At 42.6% G+C, this 15,699-nt stretch overlaps 1 protein-coding gene across 1 annotated transcript in view; it reads right to left on the minus strand.

Annotated features, from left to right (window-relative positions):
• Positions 1-7,663: 7,663 nt before the first annotated feature.
• The window catches only part of LOC146175629 (lysosomal aspartic protease-like), a 30,982-nt gene continuing 22,946 nt past the window's right edge, over positions 7,664-15,699 (minus strand). The window contains exons 7-9 of the mRNA XM_084580847.1: positions 15,472-15,570; positions 13,442-13,617; positions 7,664-7,763 (exon numbers count right to left, since the gene is read on the minus strand). Of these exons, the coding sequence (XP_084436973.1) occupies positions 7,664-7,763; positions 13,442-13,617; positions 15,472-15,570 (375 nt within the window). The remainder of the gene's footprint in view (positions 7,764-13,441; positions 13,618-15,471; positions 15,571-15,699) is intronic.

Raw genomic sequence — 15,699 nt, forward strand, 5'->3', positions numbered from 1 at the left:
TCACTATTTGGATTGGCTGCGGCTCCACTAATATTTCTTAACTACTGCCAACAACCCTCGCTTAGCTGAATTTTTACACGCGTTCCTGCTGGCATTAGCTCTATCTCGGTATTCAAGACCATGCCTAAGCAGAAGTTTGTAAGTTGGCCCAGAAGCATTGCAAAGCGATCCTCTTTAAGTTGAGGCCCGCGCACTCTTCCGGAAGTGTGTGGCCGTTGGAGGAAGTACGATAGAAGATACCGAGCACAATAACGACTGCACGTTCAGTGTACAAATCTCCATGTTTTTGCCCAGAAACATTGGGTCCCAGTAATATGTGTATGCACGTGCTGTGTGTAGAGAATGTGCCTAAAATCATGCCTACTTATTTGGTTTTACACCATTCCGTTACGTCAGCGGCGGTTTTATTGATAAAGCCTCTCATTATGATTTCTCGTGACATTCTACATCTCAGAATGCAAATGGTATTAAATGCTTCTTTTCATGAACAAGGATATCCGCTTTATGATGCCTGGAAGTGAGGAAAAATTTGAGGGTCGCTTAGATGTCTCTTAAGAAGAGAACGGCCAAAGCCTATTTTCGTGCTCATGATGGGTCATGCCTAGCTATTGTAGTCATTACCACTCATCGCTAAGCATTTTTGCTCATTTTCATTATTTAGCAGTCATTAAAAGTCGTAGTTTGACATATTGGGAAATAAAAGTCGTTTTAGTCATTATTATTCCTTATTATTAGAAAATAGAGTTGATAATTATGTCTGTCAATGTCTATTTATAACTTTTAATTATTACCTATCACCATATTCACTTTCATTCTTAATATCATTCCTCACTTGTCCGCTTTTTGCGGTGACACATCAGCGCACAGATGCGACGCCCAGATCACGCGCACAGCTCCCGCGCACACATTTTCGCTCCATGAGCCTTGAGAGGTTTCCGCCTTAAAACATATACATGGCCGTGTCAACAGTGCCACAAAATATTTTGTGGTTCCGATATAACGTCAAAGTGTTTCTGTTCTACTTTTCTCTAGTCGGTAGTTTGACAGTGTTTTGTGTTGTAACCGCACAGGTATTCTGCAGTGTTTTCGTCTGGGGCTCTGCGAGTTTGACCATGGTGGTGGCATTTATGATGAAACACGGAACTAAACAGGCGAAAAGAACAAAAGAGACACACGCCCACACATAGAAAGGACGATGCTGCATTGACAACTAATTATTATCAACATGAGAAGTTGGCCGAGTTGGTAAGTATTCATGATAAACGAACGCGAAAGACGAAAACGGTAGAGAAGACATCACGGCACAAGCACTCCCTTGCAACTGAATGGTTTATTCGGGAAAAACAGCTTAAGAACACAAAAGAGGGGGAAAATACAAATACCGCTATAAACGTGTCTGACCATTGGCGGGATTAAGAAAGCGCGTACGATGTATGCCAGAATTTGAGAAGACTACTGTTCTTTTTACACATCCTAACAAATTCACTCGCTAGCTTAAGGAAACCTACTAAATCGCAAAATCAATCGATACATGTGTCACCCCCCCCCCTCCCCTGTCATCCCAACAGCCCCTTAAATCACATTTTTTGATGACAAATGAGTTTGCTGCGTGCTCGTTTTGTGCCGGTGCTCTCTGCTTTCCCTCACGATTATCCCGCGCTTGTTTTCATGCCCTGATTAGGATCACTGATGCGGCATCGGGTTTTGTTTGTATTTTTCCCCTCTCCTGTGTTCTTAAGCTTTTTTTCCCGAATAAACCATTCAGTTGCGAGTGAGCGCTTGTGTCGTGTTGTCTTCTCTGCCGCGTTCGTCTTTTCGCGCTCGTTTACAATGGATATTTATTATCACCCGTGCACCTTCTTTTTTCTCCACTTCTTCATATGAATACCTAACTTCATCCTTCACTGGCCTCCCAGTATTCTAGGCATTCTTTCTCTTTCTTCAATAAGAGAACAGAAGGCGTATTAACATATTGTTCACCAGCAACAGTTATCGCCCAGGCTTCCATAATCTTTCTTTTCAACTTGTAGTTATTCTTTCTCAAAACCTCTACGTTATGAACCTCCGCTGGACGCGATATTCAGTATACGTTGACGGGATCATTCCTCTGTTATGTGGGAAGAAGTACATTTAGCTAGACTGGGAGATATATCAACGACAGTAATGTCGAACACCCCACTTCAATATCGGAAAAGTCTGGAACCAACCTTGCGGTTTCTTGCAAAAACTGTAACTTATGCAACACACAGAAGTGTCCAGAAGTGTGCCATCTCCCGAGCAGTGGTTTTACATTCGTTTTTTACTGCTGTCAATTGCATTTAGCTCCTGGAGCCTCATGGCAGGCTTTCAAATATTCTCTCTGCCAGCACGAGGTGATCCATAACCCTAAGTAAAGGTCCAGTCCTCTACCGTACATTTCTCTAAATAACCCTCCATCCCCTTTGCGTCCAAACTACATCGGCAGGCTACTTTGCAGCCAATTTTTATCGGGATGCAAGGTAGTAAATAATCAGAACCCAAAGCAACAATATGCTCGTGAGCAGCCTTATATTTCTCAGTCACCAAAAACGTGTTTCGATTAATTTCAAAATAATCGTATTTCGAAGCTTGAAGGCATACTGAATGGTATTGAGAAAATCATTACGTTTACAGCTTGTAAATTTTGCTTTTAGCAAGGTTTGTACAAATGTGCTGTTGCTATAAAGACGTGTCTTGAATCTTCCAATTAAAAAAGAAAATTAGAAGCCGGCAGCTGGAGTAAAAATTTGTGAATTTTGACCCAGTATTTTTCAGCACATGTTGAGCGAGTTGTATTGCACAGACGATTTTTTTCACAGCTTCTTTGTCTCTTTCGCACCATACTTCTCGAATTCCACTCTAGCGAGGATATTAACAAGTGTTAATAATAAGTGTTAACAAGTTTACATAGCGGCTACTGCATTCCCCGTCAAAATGATACCGATACTTACGGCAGAGTAGCGGGAGTCGGCAATCTTTAGAAGGGACCCAGGCCATGCCATACGTATCAAAGACAACTTTGAATGACTGCCATGGAGTTCCAATCCTTAGATCGGTGTAGTACTGCACCTATATGACAAAAATATCTCCGTTTCAATGGGCGGTGCAGCTTTATCAAAGAAATATTTGCATAGCATGTTGCTTGATGCTTCAGACTGATAATCAGCTTGCTAGTCCTCATGTGCCCCCGGATACGTCTGTCTTTTAGGGTGATAATTAGGCAGCAATTGGTATTCCCCTGTCTGACAGCTACCACGTCACATTGAGTAAAACCGCGATTCCTTAAATACAAAGCGAGCAAAAACTGGACCAGACTTAAACAAGACTTTCGTTAGTGCCGATAAATCTAACCCCTTCTTCCGGATTCTCCTATGTGTCTTTTCTTGCCATCGTTCTGTCCTGGATGATTTATTTTTTTCACTGCCATTTCGGAGGTCTGTCAATCGCCAATACTTGCTCACCAAGCTTGCTCACATGAAATGCATAATATGACTTTTGGAGTCGCAAGTAAGATGCATTTAAAGAAAACCTGAATGAAGCTCATTATATTTTCTTATTGTCTGGTTGAAACCCTTACACGGAATGCTAGAGCAATTAGTCCTACCTAGACAACGACGAAGTGGCCCAACTCCGTCTACTAAACTGAAAACTCTGGCATTCACTTCTTTGCAGCACTTCTTGCCAAACGGGGGTTTGTACAGTCGCAAGTAAAAAAAAAGATTTGAACGTGTGTCAGATCACCGGATTGCCGGAATGTCAACGCGTGGCACTGTGGTTGGCGAAGACGATGATAATGAGAGCGCTGGGCCTATCTCCCTCTTCAGTATTAGTGGGGCTCCGCAAACTGTCACGGCCCTGCAATATTTTTCCATCTCGCCCTCTTCCTTTCCCTTTTTGTTTTTATTCCGGACATAAAATTTTCGCCTCTAAGAGTTCAACGGAATAGCGTTTACACCCAAATGGTTTAAAGACTATGAATATATGTATAAGGCTTCGAATCGGGTGGTGGCTCGCGCCATCTGTTGCGGCTACGCCGTACGATCGAAGGAATTTTTCAATGAGCGCCACATCGCAGCTAAGCAAAGCGGAAATGTTTTTTTCTACTCGCTTAGCTATTACTCCCATAATTAGTTTCTTTCTGCCATGCAAACATTAGGCCCACTTTATATTCGGAAGAAGCAATGCGTTTCTGTGGCGGAGTGGTTGCGCGTTTGCCACGCACTGCGAAGGAACCATTCTCGACTCCGCGGGTTTTTCCGCAGAACATTTGTTGCTTCTTTACTTTATTCTAAATTTTCTCATTACAGCCACAATGCCAACGCCGGCTTTTCTGCGACACGGGGCCCTTAACGGTATCACGTAACACCATCGTTGCTCATATTGGCCCGGCCAAACGAAATGTCACATGCACAGTCACGTAAGGCGGCGCTTCGATGTTCAGATGGTGGCACACTTGATAAATGTTGCTTCCTGCCGTTTCCCCATGTGCTACAAAAATAGGCATGCCTGCGAACCTGGCAGCGCCGCGTGGTGAGAGCTCTGGTCGCCAGTCACTTGTAATAATATTTTATTGCGAAAGCAATACTACTCTACGTTTCGAGCCTTCAGCGTAGAGAAGCGGTAGCCACGTCTTACCCACGTGACGCTGTGACGTCACAACCCACGTGACACTATGATGAGAGCTGGGCTACCAACTCAAGCGGTCGGCGTAGCGCGGCAGTAGCCACGTCTTAATCACGTGACGCTGTGATGTCGCACCCCAAGTGACACAAAAGCGAGAGATGGGCTTCAAACTCAAGCGGTCGGCGTGGTACGGTCGGAGCCGTGGCTCAGTTGGCAGGAGCTGCCAAACTTGGGTCTCTCGTTTCACATGAGACGGTTTATGTCAGAATCAGCCTGCTAGGACCCTGGCATTCACGTCACCCCTATAGGTCACTAAGGCACGTTCATACGGCTTGGTTAAAGCGGGGCTTTATATGTGAGCTGAAGAAGAAGAAAAAGAGAAGATGAAGAACGCTCAGCCACCTGCAGCTAATGCTTTCGTTCAATGTTTGATTTGGGTTGTAGGGTTTATTGTCCCAAAGCAACTCAGGCTATTATAGGCACCGCAGTGGAGGGATCCGAATATTTTGACCACCGGAGATCTTGAATATGTACTGATATCGAATAACATGCGGATGCCTTTCGTTTCACCTCCATCGAAAAGCGGCCGCAACGACCGGGACTTGATCCTACCTACTCAGGCACAGAGCCGAACGCCTTTACCACCAAGCCACAGCGGCGGGGCTGTACTATGCTAAAGTGTCAGCAGGTTTCTCCATGTGCACATCAATATAAAAAGCCAGCTTCTGCAGCCAGCCCGGCACTTAAGACTGGTCGAGATTGTGCTGGGCTTATTATTCGTGGCATGAGCATCTCATTAGATAATATAAAGATCATTCCTACATTTCTGTATTGTATTTGCCATATTTAGCCTCTTAATATCAAGGCAGGTCGGTGTTGCACAAATGTGTCGTCTACAGTTCACTAATCTACGGCTGCTAAAATTGTTCTTTCGATTAACCTCAAATTTCCGTAAGTCTGAGTGATAGTCTGTCCTGGCGCTCTTTGACATGGGGTCCGTCGAACGAATTCAGCTGTCTTTTTTTTTTATATTTATCACCAGGAAGGATTTTTGGTGTGTTTGTAGAGATTCCGACTTCAAACCGGAGCTTCTGGTAATACAATTGCATGCTTGTACGCCAGGATGTGCGCTGACGAGTACCACCTATGAGAATTTTAAAGTGGCCTGTGGCAGAGCACGTTGATTTGCTTCTTCTGGTCCTGGAAGTTTTGCCAAATCCTTCGCGTCTAGACAAACTATATTTGCATTAAACAACTTAGTGCCAATTCTATCAAGTATCCTACTATCTGAAGGGCTCAGTGACGAGTATTATTCGATTTTTTAGGTGTTATTTGCACGTAGCGGCACAGATGTGTTCACGAGAAAGGGAAATTTGCGAAAACATTGCATTGGTGTCGAGAACAGTTAATGTTTGCTCCCCGTCCAAAGAGCGTCAAATATTTTTATGTGCGCCAGCTAAAAGAAACTAATTTAAAAGCACGCAGTGTTCAAAGACGAAGGAACATCGAAGTTGTAGAACGACGCTGGGTTCAGTATATGTAATACCTTTTGCAAAACACGATATTGAACAAAACAGTAAATGTTATTTAGATGATAGTGTGGAAATATATATTTCAAAAACCAAGTCTTCTTTGACATTGACTGCTGCCTACATGGATATCCTTGACTGACATTTTTTCACCAAGCTATCATTTCTGTCATGAAGTATTCAACCACCCTTATGAAAACATTCGCGGAGCATAAACGTCTTCTATGTCACAGCGATGCTACTCACTTTCTAGACGCATCTGAGGGGACAGAATCCGCTTTTTTCTGGGGCGCTCTACTTAATGAAGCTCTGACAAATATACAAACAAACACATTCCCTAATCTTCACATTTTAAATAAGATAAGCCCAACAAAATACACAAGTTACGGTCCTTGGTGCTGTGCAAGCCCCACACTCTATCACATCTCTTGGGAATGCCAGGACAAACCTGACCCAACGTTACTAGTGTCATGCCCGACACACGAGCAGTGGGAGGCGGCCCTGACCAGCGACAACCTGGACCATCAAGCCTGGATTATCCAGCTACTCCGCAAGTCAGCTGCTGCCAGCGGAGCCCTGGACTAGGGGCACCGACCACCCAGCTCCTGCGAATTCCTACTGATTATTATGCTCATTAAAAGTTTTCTCCCTCTCTCTCTCTCTCTCTCTCTCTGAGTGTCACCGAGGAAGAGACGTGGGCCAGCAGCTTGTCGCATAATATATGTTTTTGAACGCGAATAAACAGAGGTACACAAGATGTTTCTTTAAACAAGCGTGAAAGCTATCTGTTTTTCAAAACGGTCTACATCTATTTTTAATTTGCTTTTTCTTCCTCCAGGCAATAAAAGAAAACTTACCTAAATATTTTGCATTATTTATTGAAGTTTGGACAATGAAAAAATAAAAACACCGTATAGTAGGTCAGGGGGAACTAAACAGCTCTCATCTGGCTCTACAGGGCCAGGTCAATTCGTTTTATTTAACCCTCAGCCTAATTTAGCAGTACCATCAAGCCTGTTGACCACTGGTATGTTTTGAACCCAGTGGGATAAATGGTATTATTTCATTCTTAACATAGTAACGTGCTTGGTTTTAAACCATCGTAATTACTGGTGAAACTTGAAATCGCATTTCTCAGAAGCCAAGTTCTGTAAAAAATCTACACATGATTTTTAATATCTAGCATAGCTCACATAAGATACCGTAACGTTTTTGTTTACTTGCTTACCGCCAAGTAATGAGGCCAAGACGTGAATGCATTAGCATTTTTCTTTAGTGGTCAAATCTAAGCAGGTAAATAAATAATTTGACTTGGAGAGAAGGTATATGTCCGGCTGCGAATCTATTCCAGGAATTATGTTTACCCTAGTAACAAAATATTTACAATTTTCTTGCACCACAGCAAAATTTCTATCGCTTTAATTGTCTCAGCAGCATGTTCAGTTGTCAACTTAAGCTTAAGCCAATGCCAAAAGCAAGAGCAATCTTAAAGCTCAGGGAGTCCCACTTACGTTGCGGTAGTTGACCAACGGCACAACAAATGTCCCTTGGCTAAGAGATGCATTTGCTGTTTCATTCTGGATGTCTCCAGTTCTGTAATTGAGAGACACTCAGAGTCAGTTGCTCACTTAAAGCGAGCAATGGTTCATGTGAATGACACAAGCGTTTCACTAATTTACACCACGGGGAGAATCACCACCTGAGTAAATCACACTATGCAATAATTTAACGACGGGAAATGTGACGAGGAGCTGTAATTCAGCAAGGCAAATAAAAAAAAGAGCAACATAAACTGACTGCAAAATAAAACGAATTTCTTGTCAAAGGAACACTCGGAACAAATTTACATCAGGGATAAAAATATACGTGTAATGGATATCTCGGTCAGGGCAAAATAAAACAAAAAAAAAAGCGATCTAGGACATTAGTACTTCAGAACGAAATAGGCCAGATGAAAACCTAACCTGGTCTCTAAAGGCTAAAATACGATTAGCTTCTCCGTGGGCTGTACGTGTATACTGCCCGGAGAAAATAAAAAAACAACAACACCCTTGCAAAGTGGCGTAGCGCTACGTTCAGTAAACCCAAAGTTTGATAAGGGATGAGCGAGGGCGTACGTGAGTGAAGATTTTTATTTAATCTACTTGCACACAGATATTCTAATCATTGCTTCGTGAAAACTAGAGGTGAAATTGGGAGCTTCTATGAGCAACATAGACATTTTCAATGGCAATAGTTGCTAAAGCAGTGCTCTCATAAGCCGACAACTGTCCTCATCCGCTCTTAGGTGTGTGATTCATAAATAGTTAGGCATATAAATTAACGAATATTTTTACATTGATGGAGATTTCAGTTCATTAGCTGTTTTATAATAGGAACAAAGTCACCTAGTTTGCAGTATAGCGCAGTGAGAAGAAGAACAGCAAGATTAGGCAAAATTATATCGACAAAACGCTGCAAGGAACACGCCAAGTACGAACAGTAACTCGGAACTGTTTACTTCGTTCTATGTACAGAGTCGTGATTCTAAAAGTATTGCAGCCACCACAAAAAATAGTATCATAAAAACTGAGTTCCACATGCGTTGCTTCAACCTCTCTTCAAGATATGTTGGACTCAAACCTACACAATAGCGCTAATGAGTGTCTTCAAAGCCTTCAACAATGCATCGCACGCAAAACAGCATCATCGAAAATATAATAGCAATGATTTCATTCTACTTAGGACGGAGCTAATGATTAAATAAGAGTTGGTTAAAAAAGTTATTCAGTGTACTGCCATCCTGAATTTTCCGAACTGCCTACAAAATTTGATCATAACATATTTAAACTCATTCGTCCTAATTTCAAGCGAGAAAAAAATAGAGGTAGTTGGTTTATGCGGTTTAACGTCCCAAAGTGACTCAGGCTATGAGAGACGTCGCAGTGGAGGTCTCCGAACATTTCCACCACCTGGGGTTCGTTTACGTGCACTGACGCCGGGGTTCCATCCCGCATCCTTGGGCACAGTAGTCGAGCGCCCTAACCACTGCACCACCACAACGGCACCAACAGAATAGAGGGGTTATGATTTCTGCGAATTATTGGGATAAAATTATTGTTGCACGCAGAAGAGATAAAAAATAATCATTCAAAATTCCCAAACGAAAGCTTTGATATTGTCCTATTTAACTATTTGCTCATATTCTTTGCTTTTATATATCGGACCCTGAGTGCGTCCGTCTATAAATAGGACTGAGCAGTATTAAGACTCATGTAGTCCTGAATTCCTCTGTTCGTCTTTATTAGACAGTAAACAGCCTCGAGTGTGGCAAAATTGAAGGGTCGAAATAAAATATCTTATCTTGCAGGACATAAAACACGTAGCACGAGAAAAGTTGCTACAGCAACCAGGAGTGAAGGTAAACCCATTACCGGAACTTACACGCCTTAAAGAAAGCTGTTGAGTTCTAAGCCAGACTAGAAGCGGCAAAAGAACCGCGGTGGGCGAGGATTTGTAGGCTGGTACCGCGTAATATTTCAGCCAAATGACCAGCTCGACTGCGGCATCACCAGCCAAAAATGCAGTTTTATGCTGCTGAGTGTGGCGACACGGGTCGCTTGGCCCCGTCGCCCACACCTTGGACGTCTCCATTTAATGGGGCAGTGAACTGGAACGGCAGCCGCTAAATATAAATGGTTCAAAGTATAGTCTTATCACAGAAGGTTGTCACATATGCGCTGTATATTATTCCATCTTTCGTATATAAATACATGCGCCTGGCAGAATACCGTCAAATAAGGCCCTAAACAAACAAAGCTAAGGCGAGGATATTTTTTTGCGTTTTACAGTAGATATCTGCAGCCCACAATATATATATATATATATATATATATATATATATATATATATATATATATATATATATATATATATATATTTTATTATTTTTTTTTTTTCTGGAAGTGTTTTATCGAGGTTTAGAAACGCGACCACTTTTATGCCTTTTAGCTGTGTGCTTGCCACGTGCCTTATTTGTTTCACGGCTTAGCTGGGAACGGTTAAGCAGCGATTCCTCGTCTCTGACCACATTAAAGCATAACCAAACAAATAAATACTCATATAAGTGACAATAACCTTAGCATCGATATCACCTCTCCATTCTACTTCTGTCTACTTCGAGGTCCATCCCGCATCAGGCTTGCCTGGTCCTCTTGCAAACGCTTTCAAAATTTACGATACATAAAGAGTTCGAGGTTAAAACAGGTTATGTTGCCAACTGAGGAGTTGCCAGCTACAGTGAAATTTGTCATATATCGCAAAAGCCCAATAAAATTATTCGCAAATTTACATTTTGTAACGAGAAGGAAATCAAATTACAAAAGCATTCCATTTCACTTTCTGAAACAAATTGCAAGTTATTCTCCAAACTTCAGCAGCACAAGGAAATCCAGAGGTTTGTAAAACGCAAAACCTAGTTTGAAAGTATCAAACAGACATGTGAGGAACGCCCACTGATGACTTGTCCAGTACATAAGAGGAACAATACCGATTTCATAAGTGGCTTAAGATGTTCTCTTTTCCAGATTTTTTTTTTTTTTTTTCATCGACGCTGGGTAAAAGAGGAAATATTTTGATCAGCAATTGCATGGATTGCATATTTTAGACTCGAAAGAAAAAAAGTGCTGGCCTTTCTAAAATAAGAATACTGTTCAAATTTCGTACCACTGTCACAACAATACGTCATCAGCGGAAGCTGCGTTTACATCCACTTTAATGCGGACCTTACGAACTCAGTTCAGTATCTGCAAAAATAAACAAACAAAAACTAATTCTCTTAGAAGGTCCTGCGAGAGGTTTTCCTTCGTTCCCCCAAAAATCACTACTTTAACTAAGGTCGTGTAGCGGTTTAACGCAAAGTAATGTCGAGGTCCTGTACGCCTTTTTTTTTTCTACTCATTTGACAAAAACCGTCCTCGAATATGGAACGTTTCTGCAAATTTTCAGCACATCAGCAAAATTTATTTATGTAAGGATAAAGCGCGAACTTTTGTCCCTCTCCTAATGCAACTGATAACTATCCTATCACTGATTCCAAGTAAACTCTCTCTGGAATCCCGCCATACTTTCATGCTCTTCGAACCGTCTCTTTTCCTTGCATTTCTCTTTTGCCAGAGCTCGTTCTATAGAACGGCATCACGCCTCTATACTCACAACACTGCTTGCTGGAGTAGGCTTTTCTCTGCTGCGTGCTAATTTTCTTTTTTTTTCCGAGGCGCATAGTCCCCTAGAAAACAAAACCCACTGGGAAAGAATTTTTCGTTCATATACGATATTTTTGCTCCTTCTGAAAATATACAGATGCGGTGCTCGAAGCTAGTTATATCATCTTCGTGTATAGCAACGGCTTCCGATCTAAGAAATCCTGCGGTTGTTCTCTTTATCCTATTCGCCAAGACATTAATAAAACCTACTTTGTTTTTGAATTAATTATGAAACCAACAAGCAACAAAGTACATTTAACCTACCACCGCTTAAATGAGCCTATTTTAAATATAATAATCGTGTTGAAGTACTTCCAGCAGGGAAAACGTGACTTGATTCGATGAAAAGAGAACAACAAAAAGATTGACGCACACGTAAGCTTCGCCTTTAAGGGTATTTCCCGATAGCCTGCCTCGTTCACGTACACGTACTTTCAGCTCATTTCATTAATCGCCGATCCTTGCATTAGTACCTCTTCTACGCGATCGCTTAATGGACCCTGTAGCCGAAACCTGAATGCCGTCCATGTTGGCGTCGCCATCATATTGTCACGTGGTGGTGACTAGGTCGATGACACAAATGAAGAGTCTTGGAGTGCAGTGAAGAAACTCTTTATTGGGCTGGCTTGCGCCCTCAAAAGAACAAAGCAACTGGGCGGTGGCGATAGCAACAAACGTGCTCGTCGATCGTCGAATTAAGAATGTCCGTTAGAATTGTCAGCACTCAATTTAAAGGCGGCGAGGAAAGATCTCGGTAAAGCCGCAAACGGTACTAGCATGACCTGGAACATTGTAGAAGCACTCGCGAGCGGCTTGAATCTTCGAGATACGTCCCGACGCATCTTTCGCGACAAAGAAAATGATAACGCGTCATCTCGCGACAACGAGCATGAACAAACACGGAATACAGTATCGATAAGCGCGATATAATCACAATGATAAGGCCGCACGCCAGCGGCTTTCTAATAAAAACAAATAAAGATTTAAATAGTTCACGGCATTATTCCCCTCTTTAAAAAAAACATCGCCTTGATGTTCCAAAACAAAGCAACATAAACATTACAAAGTTTAAACGCCACAGATTATTTAACGCGCGTAATATGGCTTCAGTCGTACAACATGTACTATTTCTGGGCGTGCGCGTCGCCGTTGTGATGATGTCGTACCGTCGGGAATGACTTCATAGTCCAGTTGTCCGACGCGGCGAATGATTTTGTACGGCCCAAAGTATCGACGCAACAACTTTTCACTTAGTCCGCGATGGCGAATTGGTGTCCATACCCATACTTGGTCCCCGGGCTTGTACTCTGCGTGGCGGCGTCGCGAATTCGCGACATTATGTATCTATCGTAGCAGAATAATCAAGAAATATTTAGGCTGGCCGCTGCTCGGTGTATGACGTCACGCATCCCGCGATCAGTGGCAGTTCGCGGCGACAGCTCCACAGGAGTCGGGACCAGCCTGTGCGGATGTGACAAACTCCTCCATAGACAAGGAGCCAGAAGCGCAGCTTCCGCACGAAATAGAAAGCACCCATACGGTAACAGTCGTACGGTGGGGTTTATGTACATTTCGTGCGATGTTTTGCACTAACACTCTGTGCGTGGCTGTACAGGCAAGGAGCAGCGCTGGCAATAACAATTAACTCTGAGGCGTCGTACATATAACCGCGATGCGAAAGTGTCCACGAATTCTTTTCTTTTTTTTTTTTCACGGATACCCATCGGCATGCAGTCTTAAGCTACTACAATATATAAAGGACGACCCAGCGGAGATGTGAGGGGCCACTTTAACCAAGCCGTATGGAAGAGCTTTGTGCCGTCTTGGGAAAGCTCCTCTGACTATGGATTCCAAGTGTCTCGGAGGTATACGCCTGCCATCTGTCCCTGCCATCTCTAAAATGTATCACAGTCGGGCGCCTCCTGTCAAATGGATCATGTCATGTGGTCAACTAATGTCACACAATGTTATTCTGTCGGTCACGTACGCCACACAAAGAATTTAGCTGTGCCCGCTCATGCCACTTACCCTCTGCAATAAGCGAAGCCAACTCGATGTCCACGCAGTACTTCATCGTCCGTTGGTGCCTCCAGAACGGTGTACACGCTTCGCAAGAACACGTGTCCCAGGTTCCAAGTAGTACTCAACTCTCCTTGTGCTTCGACGAACCCACTGTAGCACCGCATACCGTTCTGCGTCTGAATCTTCGATAAAACGTAAACACAGAAACCAAATTAATTCACACTTGCGAGTTCCATGAAGTGGCATTGTAAATAAAGAGAGTTACTTCCACACAAACATCTTTCCAGCTACGAGGTTAGATAGTGTTCATTTTTCTGTAACTAAAAATCAGGGACCGTGTTGGCAATCTAAGAGATATAAGAAACACGCTTCATTTCCGTTGCCGTTCGTGGCAAAAGCGCGCTGGGCACACGAGACGCAAGCCTACTCATTTGCGGATCAGTTCGCTTCTGTCAGGTAGCCATCTGCTTTATCACCGCTTAGTACTCGTTGTTTCGTTGTTTCTGCCTCCTTTCTGTATTCTATGGATCACTGCATCACCCATTTACATTACCAAAGTATAGAATTTCGGGATTGCACTCAAAAGCTATAAACATTCAAGGAAACCTGTTTGATGTTGAAGGTTGCCTGAAAATGACGTGTATTTTGTGAAGTTGTATGTTGTATGTGAAGTTTAGCGATTCCGCTAAACTTCACATACATGTTGACACGCTGACTCTAAAAAAGAAAAAAAAAAAGGATGGTTATTCTCACACAAAGCTTCCAAACAGTTACTTCTCCAAATAATACTATTCCTTTTTAAAGTCAAAAGAAACCAAATAATGTTAGGGTAGAGCTTCAGAATGTATATATAAGGCGCTTTGAAGCAGGCAGCTACCAACCAACATACAATGCAATTCAGTTCTCACGATGTGCGAACAAAGACAAATTTTTAAGCTGAGGAGGTCTCCGCTCAACTTTTTTTGCAATATACATTTAGGGGCCTCAGGAATATACTTGCAAGGTGTAAAAGAAAGTGAAGCTTCTGCTTAAAAAAGTCGCTAGCAACTCAGGGTGGTAGCGGTGCACATGTAAATCGATACTTAGAAGCGAACATCTATCATGCTCAGCTCAACCTATGGAAGATCGCAGAGGCATTCATGCAAGCGAGAAATATTGTTTCAGTAAAACTGTCAGAGACGTGATCGTCGAATGCTTCAATACAAGTACAATCCAGGTCAAGAACAATGGTGAAATTGAGGCCGTACCGCAGATGTGAATTCACTATTTCGAACGCTGTTTACGCTACAAAATATTCACTGCTAAAATGAGGGCCGGAACTCACGTAATGAATGCCTTTCTGAATTTCCGTCGGATTGTTCAAATGTGTTAAAATAAAAGAAAGCAAGAATGGTGTTGTCGAGGCATGACTAGGACCGTGTTCACGCGTCGACACACAGAAAGTTTGGCGTGACTGCACCTTTACCCTTGCAAAAGCCGCATAGATGAGCATGGTACCAGAATAGCACTGTACCTATAAATGCATGGTTAAGCTCACTGGGTCTCCAAAATACCTTAAAGAGAGGGGCTTTGCTGTGAACCACAAATGCACAGACACACCAGCCACTCGGAGGAAGCGCTAGGTGACCAGGCATTGAAACATATGAAACACTCCATAACCTAACCATGCACGCCTCGCATAGAGGCGTTTCGTTTTCTTCATCTATTACAAATCGATAAAACTTTTCGCGGTGGTAGTTTATAATTCCGTGTCATTTAATGAAAACTTTCGAGACAGAAATAGAGCGGCCCTATTCTTTCACAGCCCTAGACTTAAACGAAGTGTTCGGCCCGAATTGGTAGTCTTCCTTTCTAGGCATCTACTTTGCTGTGTGCTCCTGCTTTAGAGAGAAGATGAGCAGAGCACTTCTGGCTAGATACATCAAACCCATTGCCACATATTGAAATATACTCAAGGTGCTGGTTTTTATGGCGAAGCATGTGACGTATTGTCGGAAATGGTTAGCCGTCTTCATAACTAAATGCTCTTCGCTTACCTCCACTATGTAGTCGACTGGTTTCAACACAAACTCTTGTCCGGAAATGATGAATCCGATGTTCGGAAGGCGCGTTTTGTTGCTGCAGTCCACCACATACTGTAATCGAGGGAGCAAATAAAACAATAACACGTTTTTTTTCTCCACTGTACTCTGCTGCCGCGGGAATACAGTGTGGAGGCATCTTGCGCAAGATCTAAGACACAAAAAAAAAAAAAAAGATCAGTG

Source organism: Amblyomma maculatum, chromosome 10 (assembly GCF_055883805.1).
Source record: "Amblyomma maculatum isolate TAMU_Amacu chromosome 10, ASM5588380v1, whole genome shotgun sequence".
NCBI lineage: Eukaryota > Metazoa > Arthropoda > Arachnida > Ixodida > Ixodidae > Amblyomma > Amblyomma maculatum.